The sequence below is a fragment of the Haliotis asinina genome, chromosome 8 (assembly GCF_037392515.1).
Source record: "Haliotis asinina isolate JCU_RB_2024 chromosome 8, JCU_Hal_asi_v2, whole genome shotgun sequence".
Taxonomy (NCBI): Eukaryota; Metazoa; Mollusca; class Gastropoda; order Lepetellida; family Haliotidae; genus Haliotis; species Haliotis asinina.
The window spans coordinates 66,477,428-66,503,263 of NC_090287.1; the positions used below are offsets into that span (position 1 = coordinate 66,477,428).

General features: G+C 42.5%; 2 protein-coding genes across 3 annotated transcripts in view; both read left to right on the forward strand.

The window, feature by feature from the left end:
* Positions 1 to 1,942: 1,942 nt before the first annotated feature.
* On the forward strand, positions 1,943 to 3,013 carry LOC137295358 (uncharacterized). Its single transcript, XM_067826672.1, has one exon. It carries the CDS (start codon positions 1,943 to 1,945, stop codon positions 3,011 to 3,013), a length of 1,071 nt encoding a protein of 356 aa, XP_067682773.1.
* A 5,794-nt stretch (positions 3,014 to 8,807) lies between these two features.
* The window catches only part of LOC137294423 (dnaJ homolog subfamily C member 4-like), a 43,098-nt gene continuing 26,069 nt past the window's right edge, over positions 8,808 to 25,836 (forward strand). Inside the window, exons 1-4 of one of the 2 annotated variants that reach the window (XM_067825431.1) lie at positions 8,808 to 8,958; positions 11,481 to 11,606; positions 19,273 to 19,366; positions 22,635 to 22,819. In XM_067825431.1, the coding sequence (XP_067681532.1) occupies positions 11,521 to 11,606; positions 19,273 to 19,366; positions 22,635 to 22,819 (365 nt within the window). In that variant the 5' untranslated portion in view covers positions 8,808 to 8,958; positions 11,481 to 11,520. Of the gene's footprint in view, positions 8,976 to 11,480; positions 11,607 to 19,272; positions 19,367 to 22,634; positions 22,820 to 25,836 lie in introns of both variants that reach the window. The other variant, XM_067825432.1, reaches the window with a different exon arrangement.

The window sequence follows — 25,836 nt, forward strand, 5'->3', positions numbered from 1 at the left end:
TGGGGATGGTTAGGAATTAGGAATAAACATTAAACCTGGGGAATGGTGGCATGTTTATCCACTACATCTATCATTATTCCACATTAATTTTCTTGGATCAAACATGGCTTGGCTGCCACTTGATGGGAGTGATATTATGTTTGTCTACACTGTGAAAGAAACCCCTAAAATTGCATATTACATCTCTAATTTGAATTGATTTCTGTATCTTACCCCAACAGATACCAAAAATATCCACTGGTCTTATAATACTGAAAACTCTATCCACTGTATGCCATAATATTTTATATGACCTTGAAACACAGACAAATGGGTCCCTTCTGCGGCATAAGTTAATTTTTAACTTACCTTACCATAGGTCTTATGCATATTACCTCAAGCTTCGCTAGTAGAGATCAGACAGACGTTGATTCGCCATTCCCTGAATGGCTACCTCGTATAATCTACGGATGTAGTCACGCAAGTGACATGATCTCCCTACTCGCGGGAACGCGAGCCATCCCAAAATTCACTTTTACTTCTAGCGTTCGTCTGATCAGACGTGTTTGTTTCGCTCAGAGTTTTCCTATTGTGTTGAATAAAGTTGTCGTTCAACAGTTAACTGTGTATGACTCGGCAGTTTTGTACTATCTGCAAGGGGAGGAGCAACACTTTTGCCCTGACTATGAAGAAGAGGCAGGTGTAGGCGAGGATGATGGCACCTATCTGCCACTATCGGCAGTGTTTGAGTGGATTGCTGACAGGCTACCTGACTGTCCTTCTCCGTCAGTCGATCCTAATAACCCGGCGTCCATCCGTTTGTCCCTGGAACTACTCATTCCACCTCATCCTATGGTGGCGGATGCAGTGTCTCTCCTGGATGAGGATTTTGCCAAGCTGTCTCTGAATCCTGAGATCAAGGCGTCTAAGTCAAGGAAGTCAGATTACAAGATCCACGGCCTAGACTTCACAGATAATGGTGCGGCTCAGGACAACTCACTCAAGCGCTTGTCAAGTTCTTCACTCTCAGCTTATAAAGTGCAGGACTCCAAATTAGCAGCTATTGACACGGAACTCAAGCGCATGCTTAAACCTATTTCGGCGTTAGCCTCGACTACTTCAGTGGCTGCAGCAGACCTATCAGAGGACAACGCCTCCAGGGTGGATCATCTCACGACAATCTTCCAGTGGCAGGGCAAAGTTCTTCATGACTTACTGGGTCACTTACGTACAGCGTTGGCTATGACTACTTCAGTTCGCCGCTCCGGCTTCCTGGATGCGTGTAATTGGCAGGAGGAATTTAAGCACCAATTACTTTGGGCTCCCTTCACTTCCAAGTTTCTGTTCGCCCACATGATTCCAGATGTTTACAAGTTGCACGCAGAATTAACGAACACTGAAGTCGCGCTGTCTACCTTTGAGGCGCTTGGTTCTGCCTTTCGTGGAGGAAGTGGGAAGAAGCGCTATATTCCCAGGAGGGAATCCATCCGCTCCTTCTTTGGGAGGGGACGTGGCCGCACCAAGGATAATGACGCTCAGTGGAAACCCCAGGAGCGCAGCCGGGACACCCCCTCGACGCCAGGGCGAGGCAGAGGCAAGCGCCCCTACTCTGGTCGCTGAAGCTGTGGATGTCTACGACTGGGACCTCCCACCCCCAGTCATACCTGTCCATCCGACTCCAGTAGGTGGGAGACTAGGGATCTTCTGGCCCAACTGGTCATTCCTAGAGGATCTGTTTGTAAGCAAGATTCTGAAGTCCGGCTACAAACTGCCATTGGTCGAGACTCCACCGCTGACATCTACTCCCCAGTCGCGGATATATCCTCAACCCCAGCTAGCTCTCCTAGAGTCCAATATCGACATCCTGTTATCCAAGAGAGCCATAGAGACAGTGCTGGAACCCCACCGCTCCCCGGGGTTCTAATCACCCATCTTCCTGGTGCCAAAGAAAGATTCCGACAAGATGCGCATGATTCACAACATGGCGGTCTTCAACAGACAGTATCTGGCCGACCCTCCTCATTTCCGGATGACGTCCCTAGAGCAGATTCAAGCCAAATTGTCTCCTGGGGCTTGGCTAGCCAGTTTGGACCTACAGGACGCGTACCTACATGTTCCCATACATCCGCGTCACAGGAAGTACCTGAGGTTCGTCTTCAACGGAATACATTACCAGTGGAGGGTGCTTCCGTTTGGAATTTCTACGGCCCCGTGGCTTTTCACATGCATCACGCTTCTGGTTACCAGGTTTCTACATCTAAGGGGAGTGGACTTCGATCCATACATAGATGACTGCCTTCTCAACCACGGCAGTCCTCTACTGCTACGCAAACAGTTGGACTTCTCCACCCGCCCGCTGCATCAACTGGGTTGGATGGTCAACACCAACAAGTCACATCTGGAACCAACTCAAGACCTTCATCGGGGGATTATTTTTAACGAAGGACAATCTTGTCAGGGTCCCTCCAGATCGGTGGCAGAAGATTCTGGCGTTAGCGGATCGAGGTCTCTCTCAACCCATGACCCTCAAAGAGTGGCAGTCTCTGTTGGGTCTTTTGACATCGGCGCAGGATCTTACTCTCAGAGGGCGCCTTATGCTACGGCCCTTACAGAGGTTTCTGTCACCATTCATCCAGATGAACGACCTCAAGTCACAGGTTCTTCTACCTCCACATCTACATCATTATCTCCGGTGGTGGATGGTAGAATCGAATGTCTGCGTCGGCGTCTGTTTGGAAGACTCCAGTCACGACCACGAGTTGTTCGTGGATTCGTCCCTGCTAGGGTGGGGCGCCCATCTGGCCCCCGGACGACCTCAGGGCTGTGGTCCGACGCCGAAAGGTTGTGGCACATCAACAACCTGGAATTGCAAGCTGTCATTCTAGCAGTTCGCCACTGGCTACCGATTTTGTCCAACACCAAGCTCCTGGTGGCGTCGGACAACTCCACAGTCGTCTGGGTTATCCAGAATCAGGGCACGACCAGGTCCAAGCAACTCCTAGACCAGAGGTTCATGTTAGCAGATCTCTGCTAGACAGCAACGGGATCACAGTCAGGGTACGGCACATACCCGGCTGCAAGAACATTCTGGCAGACACGTTGTCGCGTCCAGGCAGACCTTCACCGACGGAATGGATGCTTCATCCAGACGTGTTTCGTCAGATTTGCCTTCGCCACGGGAGACCCCTGGTGGACCTCTTCGCCACCAGCTTCAACCATCAGCTACCAACTTAAGTGTCTCCCGTACCGGATCCACAGGCTTGGGCAGTCGACGCTCTATCTCTGTCTAGGGAGAGTCTAGACGCGTATGCTTTTCCACCACCCGTTCTTCTCCCGGAAGTGATTGGCAAGATCAAGCAGACATAGAACCTGAGACTGCTTTTGGTAGCGCCCTGGTGGCCAGCCAGACCGTGGTTCCCCGATCTGCGATGCCTCGTCAGCGGAGATCCGGTTCAGCTTCCAGATTGGCCACACCTTCTTCGTCATCCGCACAGCCAACAACTCCATCCAGATCCGCTGAGATTCCATCTGCACGGCTGGACCATTTACAGAAGGCATTAAGGGCGAAAGGCTATTCTTCGCATGTGGCGAATGCCATAGCCCGAGCTCATCGGACATCCACTAGATCCCTCTATGATGACAAGTGGCGCTCATTTGAAAGCTTTTGTGCTCAGAGATCACAGGATCCCATGACAGCCTCCCCACAGTTCGTGGCGAATTTTTTGATGTTTCTACGTAATTCCAAGTATCTCAAAGGGAGTACGATGGGTACCTACTTGTCAGCGTTGAACTCCGTCTTGGCGGTCAAGACGGATCGTCAGATTTCTAAAGTTCCAGAACTAGTTGCCCTGCTGAAGGCGTTCAAGTTGGAGGACCAGAAGGTCAAGTTCCGCCCTCCAGCTTGGGATCTGAATGTTGTTTTGCAACACTTGAGAGGCCCCCCATATGAGCCCCTAGAGGATGCTTCTTTCGAGCTGTTGTCCAGGAAGACGGTCTTCTTACTTGCCCTAGCTACGGCAGCTAGAGTTTGTGAGATTCATGCCCTGGATGTCACACAAGTGCGTTTTGAACAAGCTGGGCATGGCCGAGTCCACTTGGGTTTGCTGTGGGACTTCATTGCCAAGAATCAGCTTCCCGGTCAACAGATAGATGGTTCTCCATCTCGCATTTATCGACCATCCTCGGACGACATGATACGGAGGAGGAGTTCCTGTGTCCAGTCAGGGCTCTTAGATGTTACATCCAGAGGTCTGCCTTGAAGAGACATTCCCGAAAAAGACTGTTTATCCCTTTTTCACCATCTTGCAAGGGGGAAGTAAATAGAAACACTATTGCTCTGTGGCTTCGTGCGACTATCCTGGTGGTGTACGATGCCAAGAAACTTCCCCATCCGACGGCGAACAACCCCCATGAAATTAGAGCTCTGGCGTCCACTATGGCCCCACTGTTTTTGCCTCACACTACCTGAGGGACTTGGCGGTCGACGACATGGAGGGGCTTCAGTCTTTTGGCCCGTTGGTGGTTGCACAGCAACTCACCCGGCCTTCCGCCCATTACCTTTGGTCTTAAGATTAACCTAACCCTCTGGGTGCGTCGGTTTCTCTTTGGAGTTCCCTTGGGTTATCCTTTGTCCTGTTTCCAGGTTTGCCCTGTGACGTTGGCATTGGTCTCCCGGGTCTCCAGAGCATGTGCTTGGTCTGCTGAAGAGTTGAAGGTCCTCCGGAGTCCACACCACCGTCCTCTCTGTCGAAGCCATATGCATAAGACCTATGGTAAGGTAAGTTAAAAATTTATTAAAATCTAAATATTTTAGATATTTAAATACTTACCTTACCATAGGGCGGTGACTCCCTCCCAATGCTGGATGCTCCTCCCCACTTTGTACTCTTCGGACCTTTCTTTCCTGCTGCCAGTAAAAGTGAATTTTGGGATGGCTCGCGTTTCCGTGACTACATCCGTAGATTATACGAGGTAGCCATTCAGGGAATGGCGAATCAACATCTGTCTGATCTCTACTAGCGAAGCTTGAGGTAATATGCATAAGACCTATGGTAAGGTAAGTATTTAAATATCTAAAATATTTAGATTTTAATAAATATCAAAGGATTTTGAATGATAGACTCTGTTGTGAAAATGTTAACCAAAACATGAGACAGGTATTGAATATAGAGTACTGGACTTGTACAAAGCATATTCAAGAAAAGGCATTGAACATTCAGCTTGGTGTTCCTTGCCTAAGGTTACATGGGAATTCCTTGATACTCGCTCAACGTCAAGCAGGTATTGTAAGCACTTCCACCAACTGGCTCCAACACTACACACATGCAAGGCTGAAAACATTAAGCAAACAGCTGACACTGAAGACTGTTACAACTGATCAGTTGTCTGTCCAAGGCAGTCAAAACCAGACTAAACCATCCACATTTGTTAGCCACCTGCTGTGACAAAATCCTGTATTAAGTTGACTTCTGTACAATTAAAATGGTGTTTGTTTGTTACAGACATTCATGTCAAGATTTAAAGTCAACTCACAACTTGAACCTAAATCTTTTATCATTCAAACGGGCCCATGAGACTTTTGCAAACCATATTGTTATGTAAACTTGTTCATTTTGGGAGGAGTGCAGTATTTTCTTCTATAAATCTCACTGGAAGACAATTTTCAAATTTTTACTGGAACTTATCTTCTGTAATAGTTGCTCTAGAACAATTAAAATTATATGTGAAAGTAGCCAGTAACGCCTGCTACCACATGTTCAGATTTCAACTCATAAGATTAATTTTGCTATATATTAAAATCTGATACTTGTGAAAATCAGTTACGAAGTTTTAAGTATCAGTTCCTTAGTCAAGTGTGAGGTTGTCCTCTCCGATGTCTGCCAAACTCCTGCAGTGAGGTTAGTTTTATGCCGCACTCAGCAAGATTCCAGCTATAAGGTCTAGAAATAATCGAGTCTGGACCAGACAATCCAGTGATCAACAGCATCAATCTGCGCAATTGGGAACCGATGACATGTTAACCTAGTCAGCGAGCCTGACCACCCGATCCCGTTATTCACCTCGTACGACAAGCAGTCATTTTTTATGGCAAGCATGGGTTGCTGAAGGCCAATTCTACCCTGGACCTTCACGGGTCTTAAACTCCTATAAATTCCAAAGCATTCTAGTAGGGGCAGTTCTAATGGTGGGTTCACACCAACTTGGACCTCTCTGAACTCTGGACACAGGTCTATGTTGGTAACTTCCTTGTATTCTTACTTTCAGTCAGGGGTATGTTTATTAATGTTGTTATCAAAATATGAATATTCATATTCATCATGTTTATAGCCTGTAAGGCTTCATAAGAATTCGGAGCTTATTGATATTTTGATAGATAACAATTCTTTCATATCTCCATGAGCGATATCTAGGTCAATATGCACCGTCTTTATTATCTTGATTCTATTTGAAGGTTAATGAGGTACAGTCCTCAGATCCTTGGGTTCAGTTCATTGTTATGCATTACTTACAGGTTTATTTTGGCTATTCTCCTCTTGATGCTGTTTATTTTGTTGACAGTTACATAGATTCTTTCACACAAACGCATAAAATCAGTGATTTACAATGTGATCATGTTGTCTGACAAAACATCCACTTGCAGAGTTTGAGATCAATTGGATCTTTGGATGAAGAATTATTTACAAAAAAAAACAAACTGGTCCACATGCATTTCATGCCAAGCTATATATGTCTGCCTGTCTGTCATTCTCTTCCCACAGTGGTTACTTGTCATATCTTCCCATGTAACCTCTGTTCTAATACGATCCTTTCATGGTGCGAGTGTTCAAGACTCGTGATTGGAGGCAATCAGATTTAGTAGTGCAATCAGTGATCTTGTTTCAAAAGTGATCGTTCGCAAGATCTCGGTAATTTCTATATGCATCGTGAAAACTAGAACCTCTTCCCGAGCACAATACTCAAATGTTTCTTCTAGACAGAACTCAGTCATGTCATATTTATTTCTCCACATTGCTAGCATTTGTCAAGTTGAATGTAGGTCGATGTAACACATGTTCAGATTGGACAGAAAAAAGGGAAATAAATCTGCTGCCATTTTTTGCTGCTAGGGGATTTCATGAAAACCGTGAATTATGGTCGTATTAGAACAGAGGTTCGTAGAAAGATATGACAAGTAACCTCTGTGGGAAGAGAATGCCTGCCTGCCTGTCTGCTAATGACAACATGAAATGCACAACTTCCATCATTTCACCACATGCAGTTTGAAATTAACACCTATCGGGCTTATAAGCCATAAACAAAGAGCTGGTTAAATGTATCTGCAAATAAGCCAGAGGCCAATGAAAAGGTTTTGTTACACTTAAGTGCAGACACACAGGCTTTGACTGGGTTCAGTATCACAGCTGCTTCATTTCAAGGGAGGTAAACCCAAGTATAAAATATTGAACTTTTGATTTGCGATTATATGCTTAGAGTGAGTGAGTGAGTTTGGTTTTACGCCGCTTTTAGCAATATTCCAGTGATATCACGGCGGGGGACACCAGAAAATGGGCCTCACACATTGTACCCATGTGGGGAATCGAATCCGGGCCTTCAGCGTGACGAGCGAACGCTTTAACTACCAGTCTACCCCACCGCCCCTATATGCTTAAAATTTTTATAATTTGTATTTTCTTAATCAACAGTGCATTTTATCTACGAAGAATAAATGATAATTGTGTTTTAATTATGTTTGATTTTTTGGCTGCATGTGACCTTCGGCTTTAAGGATAAATACCATTCATCACTACTGCCATCTTTCGTATCACGAAGTAATTTTGGAACATTCTAAAACTGTGCTTCCTTCAACCTACATTTTTCACGCCGTTACCAAACAAATGATACAACAATTTACAACACTTTGAAACAAGGTGAATATGTGAATTGCTGCATACAGAGTATATAGGCTACATTTGACAAGGTTGGTTATTTCCTGCAGGGTCATGTCATGACTGTATAGGACCGCATTACACCTCTGAGCTACTAACAAGTGGGATAACTGAACGAATAGCTTTGCTTTGACTGAAATCCATGTGGTGATGCATTCTCAAAACATCCACTATTATTGTATCAATATTGATTCAATCCCACATATCTCACAATTTCGACAATAGTACATTGAACGTACTGTTCCCCTACTTTTTTGAAGAGTATAAAACAGGTCGACGCGAAGCTTCGCTGATATGAACTTTTCGCCTCTTAATTTGTCCGTTGTGTGTGTTTGTTTGTGCGAGTCTTACATATATAGGCAGAGATAGCTTGCTTGCCAAAATATTAACCAACATGCACGCTTCACCCTAAATATACATTCATTAAACTAGAACAGGTATAAAAGTCAAACAATAAACACGATGAACTTATTTCAGTGTTGGAATATTACTACAGGGAAGGACTCCCTTTTACTGTGTAAAAAGACGAGGCTTGGGTTTTACGGGCGGAACTCTTCCCCAGTATCGTCATGGAACGGGTACCAGTTCCCAAAATATTTCCACATAACCTTGCAATGCCGCACACATACCAGTATATAGCTGTTGTAATTGAAACAAGATAGTAAAATCCCTGTTTCGATACCCAGTTTTCACGACGACCGGGAAAGGCCCCCGGGTCCAAGCACCTGCGAGTGTCGTAAAACACCGCACTCGATTATTGTAGCGATGTTACTGTGTTCTATTTGAGTACTTGCGTACCACAAAAATACGTAATACCCAGTGTATAGCATCATTTACAAAATAAAAACTCCGGTTTCTTTATTGTAGCAGTATCGATTGTCGTAAAGAACCGGAATCGCCCCGTTTTATGTGTTCATGACCTTTGTGTGGGGGTCATGTCATGTTTTGATTGTGTAAGCAAACACTGTTGTCTGCACTGCTGCTGAATACCCTGGATCCTGGCGCAGAAAACCTGCCAACATGACATGAGACACGTGTGAACATTCAGCAATCGGTTAGTAATGTGACTGTGTAAGTTATTTTTGAAGAAAATGTTTAAGTTCAGGGTTATACGCTGCAAGGTTTAACCAGAGACCATATAATAGATCTATTATATGGTCTCTGGTTTAACATTGTTAATAGCACAACAGCTGGAACAGCAGAACGGATGTAAGATTTTACCATGCAGGGTCAGAATGTATACACAACGTAATATTTATTCGGGTCTAATGTTATATGCGAATCTGTGAAACAAGTCTAAGAAATGATCGGGCAAAAAGTTCCACAAACATCATTTTTCTCCCACTAAAACTACTCCAATACCATTTAAAGGGGCACTGATGCGGAGCAATTTCCGTGGACTGGTGTAAACGTTTGTTATTGTTTTTCTCCCGTGAGTACCCGGATGATATCCCAGAATTCGTGACTGGTTCGTGACCTCTGCTGCGCATTGCGCAACTGATAGTTTAATTATAGACAGATCAACTTAGGTGAAGTCATTTTTACTTCATTACAAATGTATTATGAAAACAAATGAAACACTTTGAAGGTTAATCATCTGCCAGTGGTAGAAATGGTAAAAAACTATTAGGGCGGAAAAATAACGAAGCCAATGTACGTCTCTATATTTTGTCTCATAACCCTGATTAGTTTATTGTCATATTTGTATGATTCTGAAAATTAATAAAAGAACACACGACCTGCTTATACTCATAGTAAATTTCTAACATAACAGCAACATTTATACATTGTCAATGTGGATCCTATTTCACACACATACGCGATCTAGTGTGTGTTTTCTGTCATACAGATTCTGCTGAATGCTACAACAAATAAATTAAAACAAAATGCAAATAATGAATGTAAAACAGACTGATGTTATAGCAACAATGTCAGGCTACTACCTTGTTCAGGAATGCATCCATCAATATCCACATAAAAGAAATCGTATTCCATTCATCTGCAGCTGGTAAATAATCATGCTCTGTGTCGCGTGTCTTACAACTGTCTAGTTTGCGAAAAAGTAACACATCGTTTCACGTCTTTCATTAGTGAAAACCAGATAAACCTCTCATTGGTCTCCCAAGATAGCACACCTGGCAACTAATTGTATGATGTCCACTATTCTAAGTAATTTAGTTAACCAATAATGAACAATCAATCAATGAGCGCAAGGGTGGTTAATTCTTTGAAGGGAGGATGTTGTTTTTGCACTCACTCTTTACGACAGGGTGTAGTCATCTACACACACTGCCTTTTGACAAATCCGCTAGGAGATAAAAGTAATTAATCAATCAGTGTGTTATCGGTTAATCCTTTGATCGATGTTTGTTTTTGCAGCTCAGCTGATAAACCCTCTTGCATCACTTACATGCACATATTACATAACATACAATACATTTGCAATTACAGACCTTAATTTATAATGTTGAGTATTTACTCCAGACAGGAGAAATGCCACATGGGAACCTTTGTTGAGTAACCGAAGTGGTGTTACTACTAATTATACCTGTTATAAATTCGTTAATTGACCATCCAGAGAAGGATGACAAATAACACGTGTAGGTTCAAACGCGAGTTACAGCAAGGAAGATGTAATCTCTGTGTCGCATGCAGCCTGAAAACACTTATGGGCCGAAACTGTTTTGCAGATACCAACGGAATTTCGTTAAATAAGGAATACACACAGGTATTTGCTGTGTACTTGGGTAAATAGGTGAAATAAGGGGTTTTTACGTAAGAAAATTTTCAGATTTCTCTACCAAAGGCAAAGTCATCGTTTTTTGTTTACGAATTCAAATAAATCAACCGTGTGTTTTTATTATCATAAATAATAAACCATTGTAGCTACCATAGCTACCAAAATTGACGTATGATATTTGCTATCACAGCTGAACCAACACTCAAAACTACCTATATGTAAAGCTTTGCAATCTTCCATACTGAAACAAATGGCTTGCTACGTGCCTGTAGACATCATATTTTCATGTAACATGATCAAATATTGATGTGAAAAACACAGAAATAGGATCAAATTGGATCAGTAACTATACCATCCAAGCATCCGAAAAGAACTACACTGCTGGGATATTTGGTTACGATCAGACAAGGAATACCATGGATATTTTTAAACAAATGGCATATGATGGGCATCCGGCCTCCTGACTGTTTAGGCGAAGAAATTGTGCTAATATGGACAGGAGCCCAGTTCCTTTGTCCGTCACGGTCGAAGGAGTGGGCGCTGACCAATTTGCGGTTTGGTTTCGTAATTAGACCGTTGGCGAGAAACATTATTCGCTCCGCATCAGTGCCCCTTTAAATCAACTCAATCTCACTTTAGAATACAAGTTTTACTATTTCACAGTTTATCAGTACATGTTTGTTGTGTTTGTGGTAAACATGGCAGTTGACTTGTTCAAATTATTCAGAAGGGTCATTATTAAACAGTATTGCTTCTCTTACTGTATAGCTTGTTTGGATTGGATTCGTTTTATTGACAGTATTGCCTCGTCTCACTTTTGATAACACTCATTCCAGATACATTCTTTGACCATTGTGTGCAGCTACGAAAAGGAGGATGCATGCTGTCTGTGGACGTATAAAACACACTGGGACTGGCTGCCACAGTCGGTTGAGATGGCACTTAGTCACTGAGTGCATCAGGTGTGTAAACAGGGGATCATTGTATTTATAAAGTGTTTGAAACAATTCTAAAAATTCCAAAGATAAATGATCAAAGTTATGATGATTATTTATTTATGCACATGCATAGACACTTAATTTGTATCCATTACTTGACTTGTGTTGAAAAATAGTAGCTTTGTGATCAGAAACAGTGATTGTGTTGACATGGGTAAGATGTTGAGTTGAGTTATTTGGTGACATGGACAGTGGACAGAGGCAGTGATTGTGCTGACATGGGCAAGATGTTGATTTGAGTGATTTGGTGACATGGACAGAGGTAGAGATTGTGTTGACATGTGTTGTCAGTCTTGGAAAGTGTTGTCAGTCAATGATCCCATTTGCTTCATCTTTGATCCTGCCTGGTTCCATTTTTGTACGACCATCTATCCCATCTACATTGGGATCTTCGCCTGCCCATCCTGCACTTGTTAATCCATGCAGTCTTGAATCATCGATGTAACTTCATTTTGGTATCCCCACCTGTTCTTCTGTTGCTGGTTCTGTTTTATTATCTGCAATGCCTGGATGGGATTTTATTCAATGGATCCTTCATCCATTTGAGTCTTTAGTTTCTCAATCCCTTTGTAACCAACTATACCTTGCTTAGTGAGCTCCCTATCCGGGATCCTCAAGCATTGTATCAACCTTTGGGTTTCCAAGTGTTTGTCCTGTGTGTGTCATTTGCTTGAACCTCCATCCTGGATTGTCAGTACATCTACATTGAACAATCCTGTCTTGCCAGTCCCCTTCCAACTATCAGTCAAAGATGATGATTTTGAGATTTTATGTGTGCTTACCATCATAAGTGGGTATTTCGTACTTGGTTGTCTGTTTTCATTTTATAACCAGTCATTGTACCCTGGAGTAGGAATGTGTCCAAGAGATTGCAGGCCATTGTAAAGGCCATTATCAACTCTTTAAAGATTTTCTTGTCATAGAATATGTCTAGTGTATGTGGTTTTCATTTTTTCCTGATATTGAATTGTGTGTTCAAAGTAAGAATGCCGATCTCAGTTTTGTATGCAACCAGGCATGAAAAAACCACCCATTTCATGAATGGAGATCGAAGAATGATTTAAGATCCACGCCATGGAAGCAAAAGACCAAGTTTCTGCGCCCATTTGGTAATGAAGACGAGAAAAAGGAACTGATTGGAACCAGGATTAATACTTCCAGAGGATGTCTCCACATCTGATGGTAGCATCCATTGTGTGATGAGGATCTTGAATAAATTTCAACTTCCCAAGAGCTCTTCAACATTGGATCATTCAACTCTGATTTGGTCCCTACCAACGACTCCAGTTCCTTGGGATGGGCTGTTTTGACTCCGCTATATCTACTTCATGTTCTTATGTCATTACCTTCAGATCACAGTCCTTCAGTCCCAGATTATCTACCTTCACTCCTCAATCAACACCTTCAGTGGGGACAAAATGTCTCCATTTGTACCAACACATTATCTCTCTATCAGTGCATTATCACAGAAATTCAGAGTGCATCTTCTCTTGAGTTTGGTGTTCGGCCAAATTCATGTCATGAATTTGCAAGGGATTAATAAAGTGCCAGATCTTTCATCTTCACGTCAAGGCCAGAGCCATGCTTATTCCAGAGGTTCAGAACATTATAGCAGACATTATGTCACCCCTAGACGCCTGTTCCAACCCAGTGGAGACTTCGTCTAGAGATATCCCAAAGCGAGCTGGATTCGACGTTCTGGAGATTTTGACGATTGCACTGCTAGTGCTATATCGAGGAAGTATGTGCACGATCGGAGTACACCCACAGTGTCATTGGAAGGGCGCATGCCCAGTTCCTGTCGTGAGACGTTTTATTGACAATTGAAATCAAGAAATTAAGTTAACGAAAGAGCAAATAAACATGAATATTATTTACCCTCGATCGTTATGCAAAATCAATTGTTTGTATAACAAAAAATAGCGAGCAAATTCAACAAAATCAGTTGTCTGCTAGTGACAGGTTATGTATGAAACAGGAAGCCACGTTATCAAAACATTCTCTTGCAGTGCGGAAGGAAAAGTATGGCTCATCGTTGAAAGCACATACAAAATACCCGGATGTGGCAAGCGGCTACAGTTTCGCCGATACGATGTCATCAACGCTATTATTGTTGGAAACACATGATACTTTTTTGTGAAATAGATGAATATGCCTTTATCACTCAAGGTTAGCAAATCAAAACTTAATGGACCACTAAACTCAAGTGTTTGGTACTCTTTTTATCACTGCATATGAAAGACTTCTGGTTAGTCATAAATGAAACACCATTTGTTTTTAAAAAAAACCTTGTGGTTAATTAATACCAAGCGCTTAAAAGTTGCTAAAAAGCCGTCTGCTTCACTCTCGCCCGCAAACGAAACCACAGACATGGTTACATAACACTGTCGCCAGAGAACCGGACGTGACGTAATAGAAGGAACGATTTCCAATTAATTGTATGGAAAATGTGTAGCAAGCTCGTCATTTTGCTGATTTCTCGACGTCATCAAAGACATGCCGAAGTGTTGTGTTGTCGTCTATTGCTCCTTAGGGTCAGGTGATGGTGTCACTATACACAGATTTCCACCAGACCCCGTAGTTTCTGCTTAAATTGGTTGTTTGTGTGTGTGAAGCGAGGGTGTGGAAGTCTGTGGTATATACTAAATCGGATGGTTCGCCCCCTACCGCGCTTCCAGGATAGGAAATGGGAGTTCAAGTTTCAACAAGTTTTTAAAATAAAGACTGCTTACTACACATTGCTGACCAAAAGGATTTTGCATGAATATAAAGCTTTCTTCCTCGGACGCGAGGTTGTGGTCGAAGTGCCAATATATTATTGTAAATAATATTATATCGGCCCCCGCCTCGATTCACTCGAAGAGTGAAATTGTTTTGTTATATGCAATGTCATGTAAAATCCTAATATCCATCAATAAACTACATATATTACTACCAGTGAAAAGTAATTTTGATTTTGTAAGTCGGTGAAAAGAAACTTAAATACAGTAGATCATGGATATAGTGAACACTGATATAGCGAACAAACGGATATAGCAAACAAATTTAAAAGTCCCGTCAATGGTCCCTTTATAGTATCATTAAAATTATACGTGAATAACGAACTCGTGAGTAGCGAATTAACGGTTATAGCGAACTGATTTCCTGACCCCAAGCCCAATTAACGACGTGAGTAGCGAACTCACTCAGTGTCAGCTCAGTGTCAACTCAGCGACTTAGCGGTATACATCAACCTTTGTGGGCGGTGAATCAACATTGCTTAACCTCATTGGCGGTGAATCAACATTGTTTGATAGTCATTAATTAATTAACAAAAGAAACACATCGTGTTTAAAAGCTTGACTGATACACAGATCTTCAGTTCGCTCTCGTCGCTATGGCAGGCAAACGTAAAGCTATCACCTCTGACACAAAGCTTCAGATAATCCAGGCTGTAGAATCAGGAGTAAGATCGAAAACAAACATCGCTCTCAACTTTGGCATTCCGAAATCAGCACTCAGTTCCATTATTAAGAATTGTGACTCGATAAGCCAATATGGTGGTCAAACGTGAATAACGAACAACGGATACAGCGAACTAAATCCCTTGGTCCCTTGGAGTTCGTTATATCCGTGTTCTACTGTAGCATTTATCTTCAGACAGGGCACCGCCATTTTTGAAAATGGCACGGGCTAAAAGTCGGTTAGAATTATTGAGATAAAGGTTTGTTTTCATCAAGTTAGAAAATCCAAACTACTTTCTACTAGTAGTTAAATATGTATTTGAATCATGGCCAAAAGGAGTTTGCATGACACAACTTATAATGTAACATAAGCGAGGTCGGGGTGGAAGTGAAAATACTGTGCGATAGATTTCTACACTTGCTAAATTTACTTGGTTTATAAACGTTCATTCACCAGTATGTAGACACTTGTCAATATACGTCTTTATATTTGGTCTCATGATCCTAATTACATTGTAATCATACTTGTATGGATTTTGAAACTTAACAGAAAGAAGCAATCTGCGAATGTACAACAGGAATGTAATATCTAGACATTTCATAGTTTGCCTATATGAATCATAATTCGCATGCACACCCTAGTGTATTATGTCGTCTGTATCATTACAACTTCACAACGAAAACAATGATTCTGTTTAAAGTTACGACAGCTTAATAAAAACAAAATGCAAATATGAAAACTAAAACAAATTAAAGTTATAGGAGCAATGTCAGGCTCTTACCTTGTTCGAGGAATGTATCCATCAATATAAAAAAAACCCCGAGTGATATACAAATCATCTGCAGCTTTCTCAAGTGATGTGTCTTTCAACAATCTAATATACGAAATGTATCATTTCAGGTTTTTCACATTGCTGTATAGTCTCATTGGTCACTCAAGATAGCACACCTAGCAACTAATTGCATAATGTGCAATCCCCCATAATTGCATAATGTGACAAATCCCTCATTTAAATCCTCATAAAACTAATTAATCAATCAGCGTGTTATCGGTTAATCCTTTGATCGATCCAGATACAAGAAATGCCAAATGGGGGCCTTTGTCGGGTAAAATAAGTGGTGTTACCACTAATTATACCTGTTATAAATTCATCAACAGACCCTCATTTCTGTACCTACTATTTCGTCATGGAGACGTGCCGCTGTGATCGTTTGAAATTTCGTTTGCGGATGAGAATTGTGCACTGTTGACAAAAAGGTCGATTTAAGGTAATTAAAGATCGAAATGAGCAGTTTTAATGACGGGGTTTCATTTATAATGATGTCAGCAAGTGATTTTGCATTTGTACCCTATTAGAGTATATGTGACCTTTAAAATGATATTAAAGATAAAAAGTATGTTTTTGTCTTGTATTGTTGAAAACCCCTAACACTGGGATTATTTCAATACCCAGGTGGACCTCTTTGTGACTTGATTCAACACCATGCTATTGATTGGGACAGTGACACTGGTGATATCATGAAAAGGACAGAACACTTTTGTCAACCACATTCTGTCTTGGGTGCTACACAAACTGCAGACAGCCAAGAAGATACATTTACTTTTAGTTGTGCTCCTTTAGCCAGCAAGGAGTTTGTTTGTCAACCTTGCAAAATGTCTCAAGCAGAAGTTTCTACCTCCAAGTGAAGAAGTCCTGGTACACCTATATACGGATCATCTGATCTCCTCAGACTTTACGAGTTAGTTCTCTTCAGAGATCTTTGATAGGCAAAGGATACCCTTAGTGAGTCGCTATGGCGATCAAGTCTACATCATTGTACCTTCACTCACTCAATTTGTGATCATAAGTGGTAGAGATCTGATGCTTAGTTTAAGCTGCAAGGCATTTTATTTAATCATCTGCCTCAGCACAGGTAATCAGAGCATCTCTGCATTTGTAAGAAGTTGAAAGGTTTCACTTTGTTGACTTATCTTGCTAGCCACCCTTAATTTGGAGATGCATGTTTTAGATAAGTATGTTTCGAACAGAAGAAACATGGCAAGGCCTTCCTGGGTGTCATATGGGATTTCATTGCAAAGAACCTGGACATCCAGATTGATTGTTCTCAATTCTACAATTGTCCCCTGTCCTCTGACTTGATGGCATTGACAATCTTTCCCTCTGTTTGTTTGGAGTCTCAAGGATTTATTTTGCTGCTTCCCTTCTGTTGTAAACTATGCAAGCATCTTGTCAGACCTGACTGTAATGGAGATGGTTGCTTTGGAGCTGACTGTAATGGAGATGATTGCTTTGGAGCTGACTGTAATGGAGATGGTTGTTCTGGAGCTGACTGTAATGGAGATGATTGCTTTGGAGCTGACTGTAATGGAGATGGTTGTTCTGGAGCTGACTGTAATGGAGATGGTTGTTCTGGAGCTGACTGTAATGGAGATGATTGCTTTGGAGCTGACTGTAATGGAGATGATTGCTTTGGAGCTGACTGTAATGGAGATGATTGTTCTGGAGCCGACTGTAATGAATCAGGTTGTTCTGGAGCTGGTTGTAATGGAGATGGTTGTTCTGGAGCTGACTGTAATGGAGATGGTTGTTCTGGAGCTGACTGTAATGGAGATGATTGTTCTGGAGCCGACTGTAATGAATCAGGTTGTTCTGGAGCTGGTTGTAATGAATCAGGTTGTTCTGGAGCTGGTTGTAATGAAGCAGGTTGTTCTGGTGCTGGTTGTAATGAAGCAGGTTGTTCTGGTGCTGGTTGTAACAGAGCCGACTGTAATGGAGATGGTTGTTTTGGAGCTGACTGTAATGGAGATGGTTGTTCTGGAGCTGACTGTAATGGAGATGGTTGTTCTGGAGCCGACTGTAATGAATCAGGTTGTTCTGGAGCTGGTTGTAATGAATCAGGTTGTTCTGGAGCTGGTTGTAATGAAGCAGGTTGTTCTGGAGCTGGTTGTAACAGAGCTGACTGTAATGGAGCTGACTGTAATGGAGATGGTTGCTTTAGAGCCGACTGTAATGGAGATGGTTGCTCTGGAGCTGGTTGTAACAGAGCTGACTGTAATGGAGCTGACTGTAATGGAGATGGTTGCTTTAGAGCCGACTGTAATGGAGATGGTTGCTCTGGAGCTGGTTGTAAGAGAGCTGACTGTAATGGAGCTGAATGTAATGGAGTTGGTTGTATCAGAACTGGTTGTAATAGAGCTGACTGTAATGGAGCTTGTGATGGAGGTGCGTTGAAACAGAACTGGTTGTCACAGAGCTGGCTGTAATTGAGCTGGCTGTAATGGAGTTTATAGTAACAGAGCTGGTTGTAAACGCAGAGTGTGATGGAGCTGGTAGTAATGGAACTGGCTGTAATATAGCTGCTGTGATTTTGCTGGCTGTCATGGAGCTGTGAGTAACAGCTGACTATACTGGAGCTGGTTGTAACAGAGCTGACTGGTGGAGCTAACAGTGAGAGAGCTGACTGTAATGAAACTGGTTGTAACAGAGCTGACTGTAAAGGAGGTAGTTATAAAAGAGCTGACTACAGTGGATGGTTGTAACAGAGCTGACTGCAGTGGATAGTTGTAACAGAGCTGACTGCAGTGGATGGTTGTAGCAGAGCCAACAGCAGTGGATGGTTGTAACAGAGCCAACTGTAGTGGATGGTTGTAGCAGAGCTGACTGCAGTGGATGGTTGTAACAGAGCTGACTGCAGTGGATGGTTGTAACAGAGCTGACTGCAGTGGATGGTTGTAACAGAGCCAACTGTAGTGGATGGTTGTAACAGAGCTGACTGCAGTGGATGGTTGTAACAGAGCTGACTGCAGTGGATGGTTGTAACAGAGCTGACTGCAGTCAATGGTTGTAACAGAGCTGACTGTAGTGGTTGGTTGTAACAGAGCTGACTGCAGTGGATGGTTGTAACAGAGCTGACTGCAGTGGATGGTTATAACAGAGCCGACTGCAGTGGACGGTTGTAAAAGAGCCAACTGCAGTCGATGGTTGTAACAGAGCTAACTGTAAAGGAGGTAGCTGTAACAGTCCAACTGCAGTGGATGGTTGTAACCAACTGCTGTGGATGGTTGTAACAGTAATGGAGTAGTAATGGAGCTGGCCTTAATGGAGAAGTTATTAACTTCCAAGTTCCATTTTTCAGTTTGTCTTTCGGGGATCCTGGGAATTGATAGTTGAAATATTGTGCTCCAGGCTGATGTCTCGAACCCACTATGAAGTCCTCGGTGTTGAGAAATCGGCCAGCACAGAAGATATTCGGAAAGCCTTCCTTAAACTCTCTAAACAGGTATGTAATAATTATGTATATTCTGTACAAAAAATGTATGTGTTTAGTTTATGTCTACCATGTGTGTATGTTATGTATGACTTGTATGAATATGCTGTGCGTGAACTGTGCATGTGTATTCTGTATGAACTGTGTGTGCATGTTCTGCATGAACTGTACATGTGTATTCTGTATGAACTGTGTGTGCATGTTCTGCATGAACTGTACATGTGTATTCTGTATGAACTGTGTGTGCATGTTCTGCATGAACTGTACATGTGTATTCTGTATGAACTGTGTGTACATGTTCTGCATGAACAGTGCATGTGTATTCTGTATGAACTGTGTGTACATGTTCTGCATGAACAGTGCATGTGTATTCTGTATGAACTGTGTGTGCATGTTCTGCATGAACTGTACATGTGTATTCTGTATGAACTGTGTGTGCATGTTCTGCATGAACTGTACATGTGTATTCTGTATGAACTGTGTGTGCATGTTCTGCATGAACTGTACATGTGTATTCTGTATGAACTGTGTGTACATGTTCTGCATGAACAGTGCATGTGTATTCTGTATGAACTGTGTGTACATGTTCTGCATGAACAGTGCATGTGTATTCTGTATGAACTGTGTGTGCATGTTCTGCATGAACTGTGCATGTGTATTCTGTATGAACTGTGTGTACATGTTCTGCATGAACAGTGCATGTGTATTCTGTATGAACTGTGTGTACATGTTCTACAAGGAATCAGACATATTAAGGACAAGGTGAGGAGGTTTTCAAACTACACTTGAACTTCACCATGAGACTGCTCACACAGCTACTATGGCTAGTGAACTTGATGAAATCGCAGTCATCTCTCTGTTAACACTACAAACATGGCAATGTCTCCTCGGTCTGGTCACCTTAGTGCAGGATATAACTCCCAGAGGAAGACTACAGTTACGCCCCCAACAACGGCTCTTGACTACTCACCCAAATAATACACAGCTGATAACTTCACCAGAAAATCTACAGCCATAACTGTTGTGGTGGACACACAAGTCAATTGTCAGTGGCGGAACCTCTTTACGTAGATGTCTGTCACAGCTGACATTCCATCTGTTCAACACAATAGACAATCTGAACATCTGGGTAAAGGTGTGTCACATTCCTTGAGCAAAGAATGTTTTGGCAGACACTCTATCTCTTCCATCCTGACAGACTGGATGCTACACCCAGAAGCATTTCGGCTCATCGTAAAGACTCTAGGATTTCCGCTCACAGGTGTGCTTGCCACAAGATTCAGCAAACAGATACAGACATTCATCTCACCAGTAGCAGATCCACAAGCATGGGCAACAGACGCACTGAACATGTCTTGGGAAGGACTAAATGCACACATGTTCTCACCTTATGTGGTTGTACTACCTCAAGTACTTAGGAAAATCAAGCAGACAAAAGTACTACGATTGATTTTGGTTGTGCCCTACTGGCCAGCAAGAGCCTGGATTCCCAATCTCATTCAAGAATTCAGAAGTCCAACCCTAAAACTACTAGACTCACACACAAAGCAAGCTCACCAAAATCTGTCGATATTCCAGCTTCACATGTGGATTGTATCAAGACTTGCTTAAAGAAAAGACGATACTCTGCCAGAGCAGCAAAAGTAGTGACTTTAGCTCTACACAGATTAACTTGTAACTTGTATGTTGACAAGTAGCAGAAATTTGAACAATATGCAGGGCGGAAAGGCTTTACAGTAATGAGAGCAACTCATCCTCAAGTGACTGAATACCTAAGTCACCTTCAACAGACAAGACGATCTACATATCTGGCAGCAATGAGTAGAAATTCAAGGCACCTGCCTGGGATCTCAAGATAGTCTATAACATCTCATCAGTGATGCCTACGAGTCTATAGAGCAAATGACCTTCGAGCTACTCACACATAAAACTCTGTTCCTACTATCCCTAGCCACGGCAGCTCTGATATCAGAAATACATGTGCTAGATGTTGGATGAACTCAGTTTGACATGGGGCACCATGCTGTAGTACATCTGGCACTTTATTGCAAAGAATTAGTTTCCTGGTCAACCAGACGGACAGTTCCAGGTCCAAGTGCTATCAATGATACTCATCCTGGAGGATTAGCAAGACTTATCCTTTTTTGTCCAGTCAGAGCATTAAAGACTTGCCCGCAAAGGACTAAGACAAGGTGACAAAAATTCAAGGGCTTATTCAGCCCCTTGTCAAGAATGACAATGTCATTTTGGATGAGAGCTGTCATACTAAGAGCCTATAAACCAGCAGGACTAGATCCGTCACATGGATCCAGTCCATACAAAGTTAGAGCTCTGACATCTGCAATCATTCTGTAGGTAAACTGCTTGATTACAGTGATAAGGGAGGGCTGCTTTTGAAAATTAGATACAATGTTTACCAACCACCACCTAGAGAGATCGTCACCAAAGACATTGCCAGCATTCGTCAGTTTGGACCACTTAATAGGAGCACAACAACTAACAGTTCCACAAAGGTGTTAAGCTGAAATCCTATCTGTATCATGTGATTTGCCTATAACCTACTGGTTGAGAGTCCATGTGATTATGACCCTGTACTTGTATAAAAGATACATGTTCATGAAGAAGAGGCGCAAATCTTTTGATGAAGACATATGAATAAGAGTTGCTATAGGTAACTAGTAAGAAGCACTAGTATATCTTAATATCCTATGAATCTTAGGGATTCACTTGTCTTAAAGAAGTCTGACAAGATGTGGTCTCCTTGAGGTAACAGATGAGCGTTGGAAGAACGGTACTGACAGTGCTGTTGTACATATCCCATGAAGGGAGATACAGGACTTTTCTTAAGGATATTCGTTTAATCTGAGAAGTAGTCTAACCCACCTCAGATTCTGTTGGATTCTGGAAGCATAATAAGAATGAGTCAAGATAAGGAATAATATGTAATTTTTTAGATTAAATTGATATATTGCACTTATCCTGACTTATGATGTCAAGCCCTCTCAAACTCTACAATAGAAAGCACTTCAGATTTCCTAGCAGACCCAAGTGTTGGGAATATTACAGAGCGACTGACAAGCATGGTCGATCATTTCACTGATCTGGGCAGGAAAATAAGCAAGAGAGGCAACTTGTTGGTGAGTGTGCTTTCATGTCCTCTTCAAAGGGAACGACAGAGGACGCAAGTGTTCCATTATCATTTGCATAGAGGAAGGAGAGAAGCGTGATTCAGGAGAAATAAAAAATATCAGTAAAAAAGTGACATACTTATTTGTTTCAGCTGCACCCTGATGTTAACAGGAATGATCCTAAGACTCACGAAAAGTTTGTGAAATTAAATGCTGCATATTCTGTGCTGAGCAAGTCATCTGATCGCCATGACTATGATCTGAGCTTGTCTTCACAACTCCACCACAAGCATATGGGTGGTCCTGGTGCTCCTCCATATGGCCCATCTCCAAATGGGTGAGTCCATCAGGGGGAATTCCTGTAGCATTGGTCACATCATGTGACATCACTTCACTGTAGCTATCCATGGGACAGGGTTATTGGTTGCTACCTGTGGAGTAGGGTTATTGGTAGCTTCCTGTGGGATAGGGTTATTGGTAGCTTCCCATAGGATAGGGTTATTGGTAGCTTCCAGTTTGATAGCCTTATTTGAAGTTTTGGTAGCTTTCTGTGGCATAAGTTTATTGGTATCTTCCCGTGGGACAGCATTATTGGTAGCTACCTGTGGGATAGGGTTACTGGCAACTTCCTGAGGGACAGGTCTTTTTTGTAGCTTCCCACGGGATAGGTTTATTGATAGCTTCCTTCTGTGATAGAGGTATTGGTAGCTCCCATTCAAAAGGGCTATTGGTACCTTACCGTGGTATGGGATTATTGGTAGCTTTCCATGGAATAGAATTATCTTTAGCTTCCCATGGCTTGGCGTTATTAGCAGCTTCCCATGGGATAAGATTATTGGTATCTTTCCAGTGATAGGGTTATTAGTAGCTTCCTGTCGGATAGGGTTATTATCTACAGGATGTGGTTATTGGCAGCTAACTGTAGGATGTGTTATTGGCAGCTATCTGCAGGATGGGTTTTGGCAACTATCTAGAAGATAGGTTGAGTTGAGTTTTACGTCGCACTCAGCAATATTCCAGCTAGATTGCTGCGGTCTATATATAATCGAGTCTGGACCAGACAATCCATTGATCAACAGCATGAGCATCCATCTGCACAATTGGGAACCAATGACAAGTGTCAGCCATGACTGACCACCCGATCCTGTTAGTCGCCTCTTACAACAAGCATAGTCGTCTGAGTTGCTGAAGGCCTATTCTACCCCGGACCTTCATGGGTCTCTAGAGGACAGGTTTATTGGCAGCTGTGTGCAGGATAGGGTTATTGGCACCTATTTGTAGGATTGGGTTTTTGGCAGCTATCTGTAGGATAGGGTTATTGGCAGCTATGTGCAGGATGGGATTATTGGCAGCTATGTGTAGGATGGGATTATTGGCAGCTATGTGTAGGATGGGATTATTTGCAGCTATGTGCAGGATGGGATTATTGGCAGCTATTGGAAGGACGTGTTATTGGCAACTATCTGTAGGATGGGGTTATTGGCAGCTATGTGTAGGATGGGGTTATTGGCAGCTATTGGAAGGACATGTTATTGGCAACTATCTGTAGGATGGGGTTATTCGCAGCTATGTGTAGGATGGGATTATTGGCAGCTATGTGCAGGATGGGATTATTGGCAGCTATTGGAAGGACGTGTTATTGGCAACTATCTGTAGGATGGGGTTATTGGCAACTATGTGTAGGATGGGGTTATTGGCAGCTATTGGAAGGACATGTTATTGGCAACTATCTGTAGGATGGGATTATTGCCAGCTATTGGAAGGACGTGTTATTGGCAACTATGTGTAGGATACGGTTATTGGCAACTATCTGTAGGATGGGGTTATTGGCAGCTATTGGTAGGATCGGGTTATTGGCAGCTATTGGTAGGACATGTTATTGGCAACTATCTGTAGGATGGGATTATTGGCAGCTATGTGCAGGATGGGATTATTGGCAGCTATGTGTAGGATGGGGTTATTGGCAGCTATTGGTAGGATGGGATTATTGGCAGCTATCTGTAGGATGGGATTATTGGCAGCTATTGGAAGGACATGTTATTGGCAACTATCTGTAGGATGGGGTTATTGGCAACTATTCGTAGGATGGGGTTATTGGCAGCTATGTGTAGGATGGGGTTATTGGCAGCTATCTGTAGGATGGGGTTATTGGCAGCTATCTGTAGGATAGGGTTATTGGCAGCTATGTGTTGGATGGGGTTATTGGCAGCAATCTGTAGGATGGGATTATTGGCAGCTATCTGTAGGATGGGGTTATTGGCAGCTATCTGTGGGATGGGATTATTGGCAGCTATCTGTAGGATGGGATTATTGGCAACTATTGGTAGGATGGGGTTATTGGCAACTATTGGTAGGATGGGGTTATTGGCAGCTATTGGAAGGATGTGTTATTGTAGGATGGGGTTGTTGGCAGCTATCTGTAGGATGGGATTATTGGCTGCTATTGGAAGGACGTGTTATTGGCAGCTATCTGTAGGATGGGATGGGGTTATTGGCAGCTATGTGTAGGATGGGGTTATTGGCAGCTATCTGTAGGATTGGGTTATTGGCAGCTATCTGTAGGATGGGGTTATTGGCAACTATCTGTAGGATGGGATTATTGGCAGCTATTGGAAGGACGTGTTATTGTCAACTATCTGTAGGATGGGGTTATTGGCAACTATTGGTAGGATGGGGTTATTGGCAGCTATTGGTAGGATGGGGTTATTGGCAGCTATGTGTAGGATGGGATTATTGGCAGCTATGTGCAGGATGGGATTGTTGGCAACTATTGGAAGGACGTGTTATTGGCAGCTCTCTGTAGGATGGGGTTATTGGCAGCTATCTGTAGGATGGGATTATTGGCAGCTATCTGTAGGATGGGATTATTGGCAGCTATTAGAAGGACGTGTTATTGGCAACTATCTGTAGGATGGGGTTATTGGCAACTATTGGTAGGATGGGGTTATTGCCCGCTATCTGTAGGATGGGGTTATTGGCAGCTATGTGTAGGATTGGGTTATTGGCAAATATCTGTAGGATGGGATTATTGGCAACTATTGGAAGGACGTGTTATTGGCAGCTATGTGTAGGATGGGGTTATTGGCAGCTATCTGTAGGATGGGATTATTGGCAACTATTGGAAGGACATGTTATTGGCAACTATTGGTAGGATGGGGTTATTGGCAGCTATGTGCAGGATGGGATTATTGGCAACTATGTGTAGGATGGGATTATTGGCAGCTATGTGTAGGATGGGATTATTTGCAGCTATGTGCAGGATGGGATTATTGGCAGCTATTGGAAGGACGTGTTATTGGCAACTATCTGTAGGATGGGGTTATTGGCAGCTATGTGTAGGATGGGATTATTGGC

Coding starts and splice junctions, on each gene's coding strand:
- LOC137295358 (XM_067826672.1), top strand. CDS start 1,943: ATGCGCATGATTCACAACATGGCGGTCTTCAACAGACAGTATCTGGCC.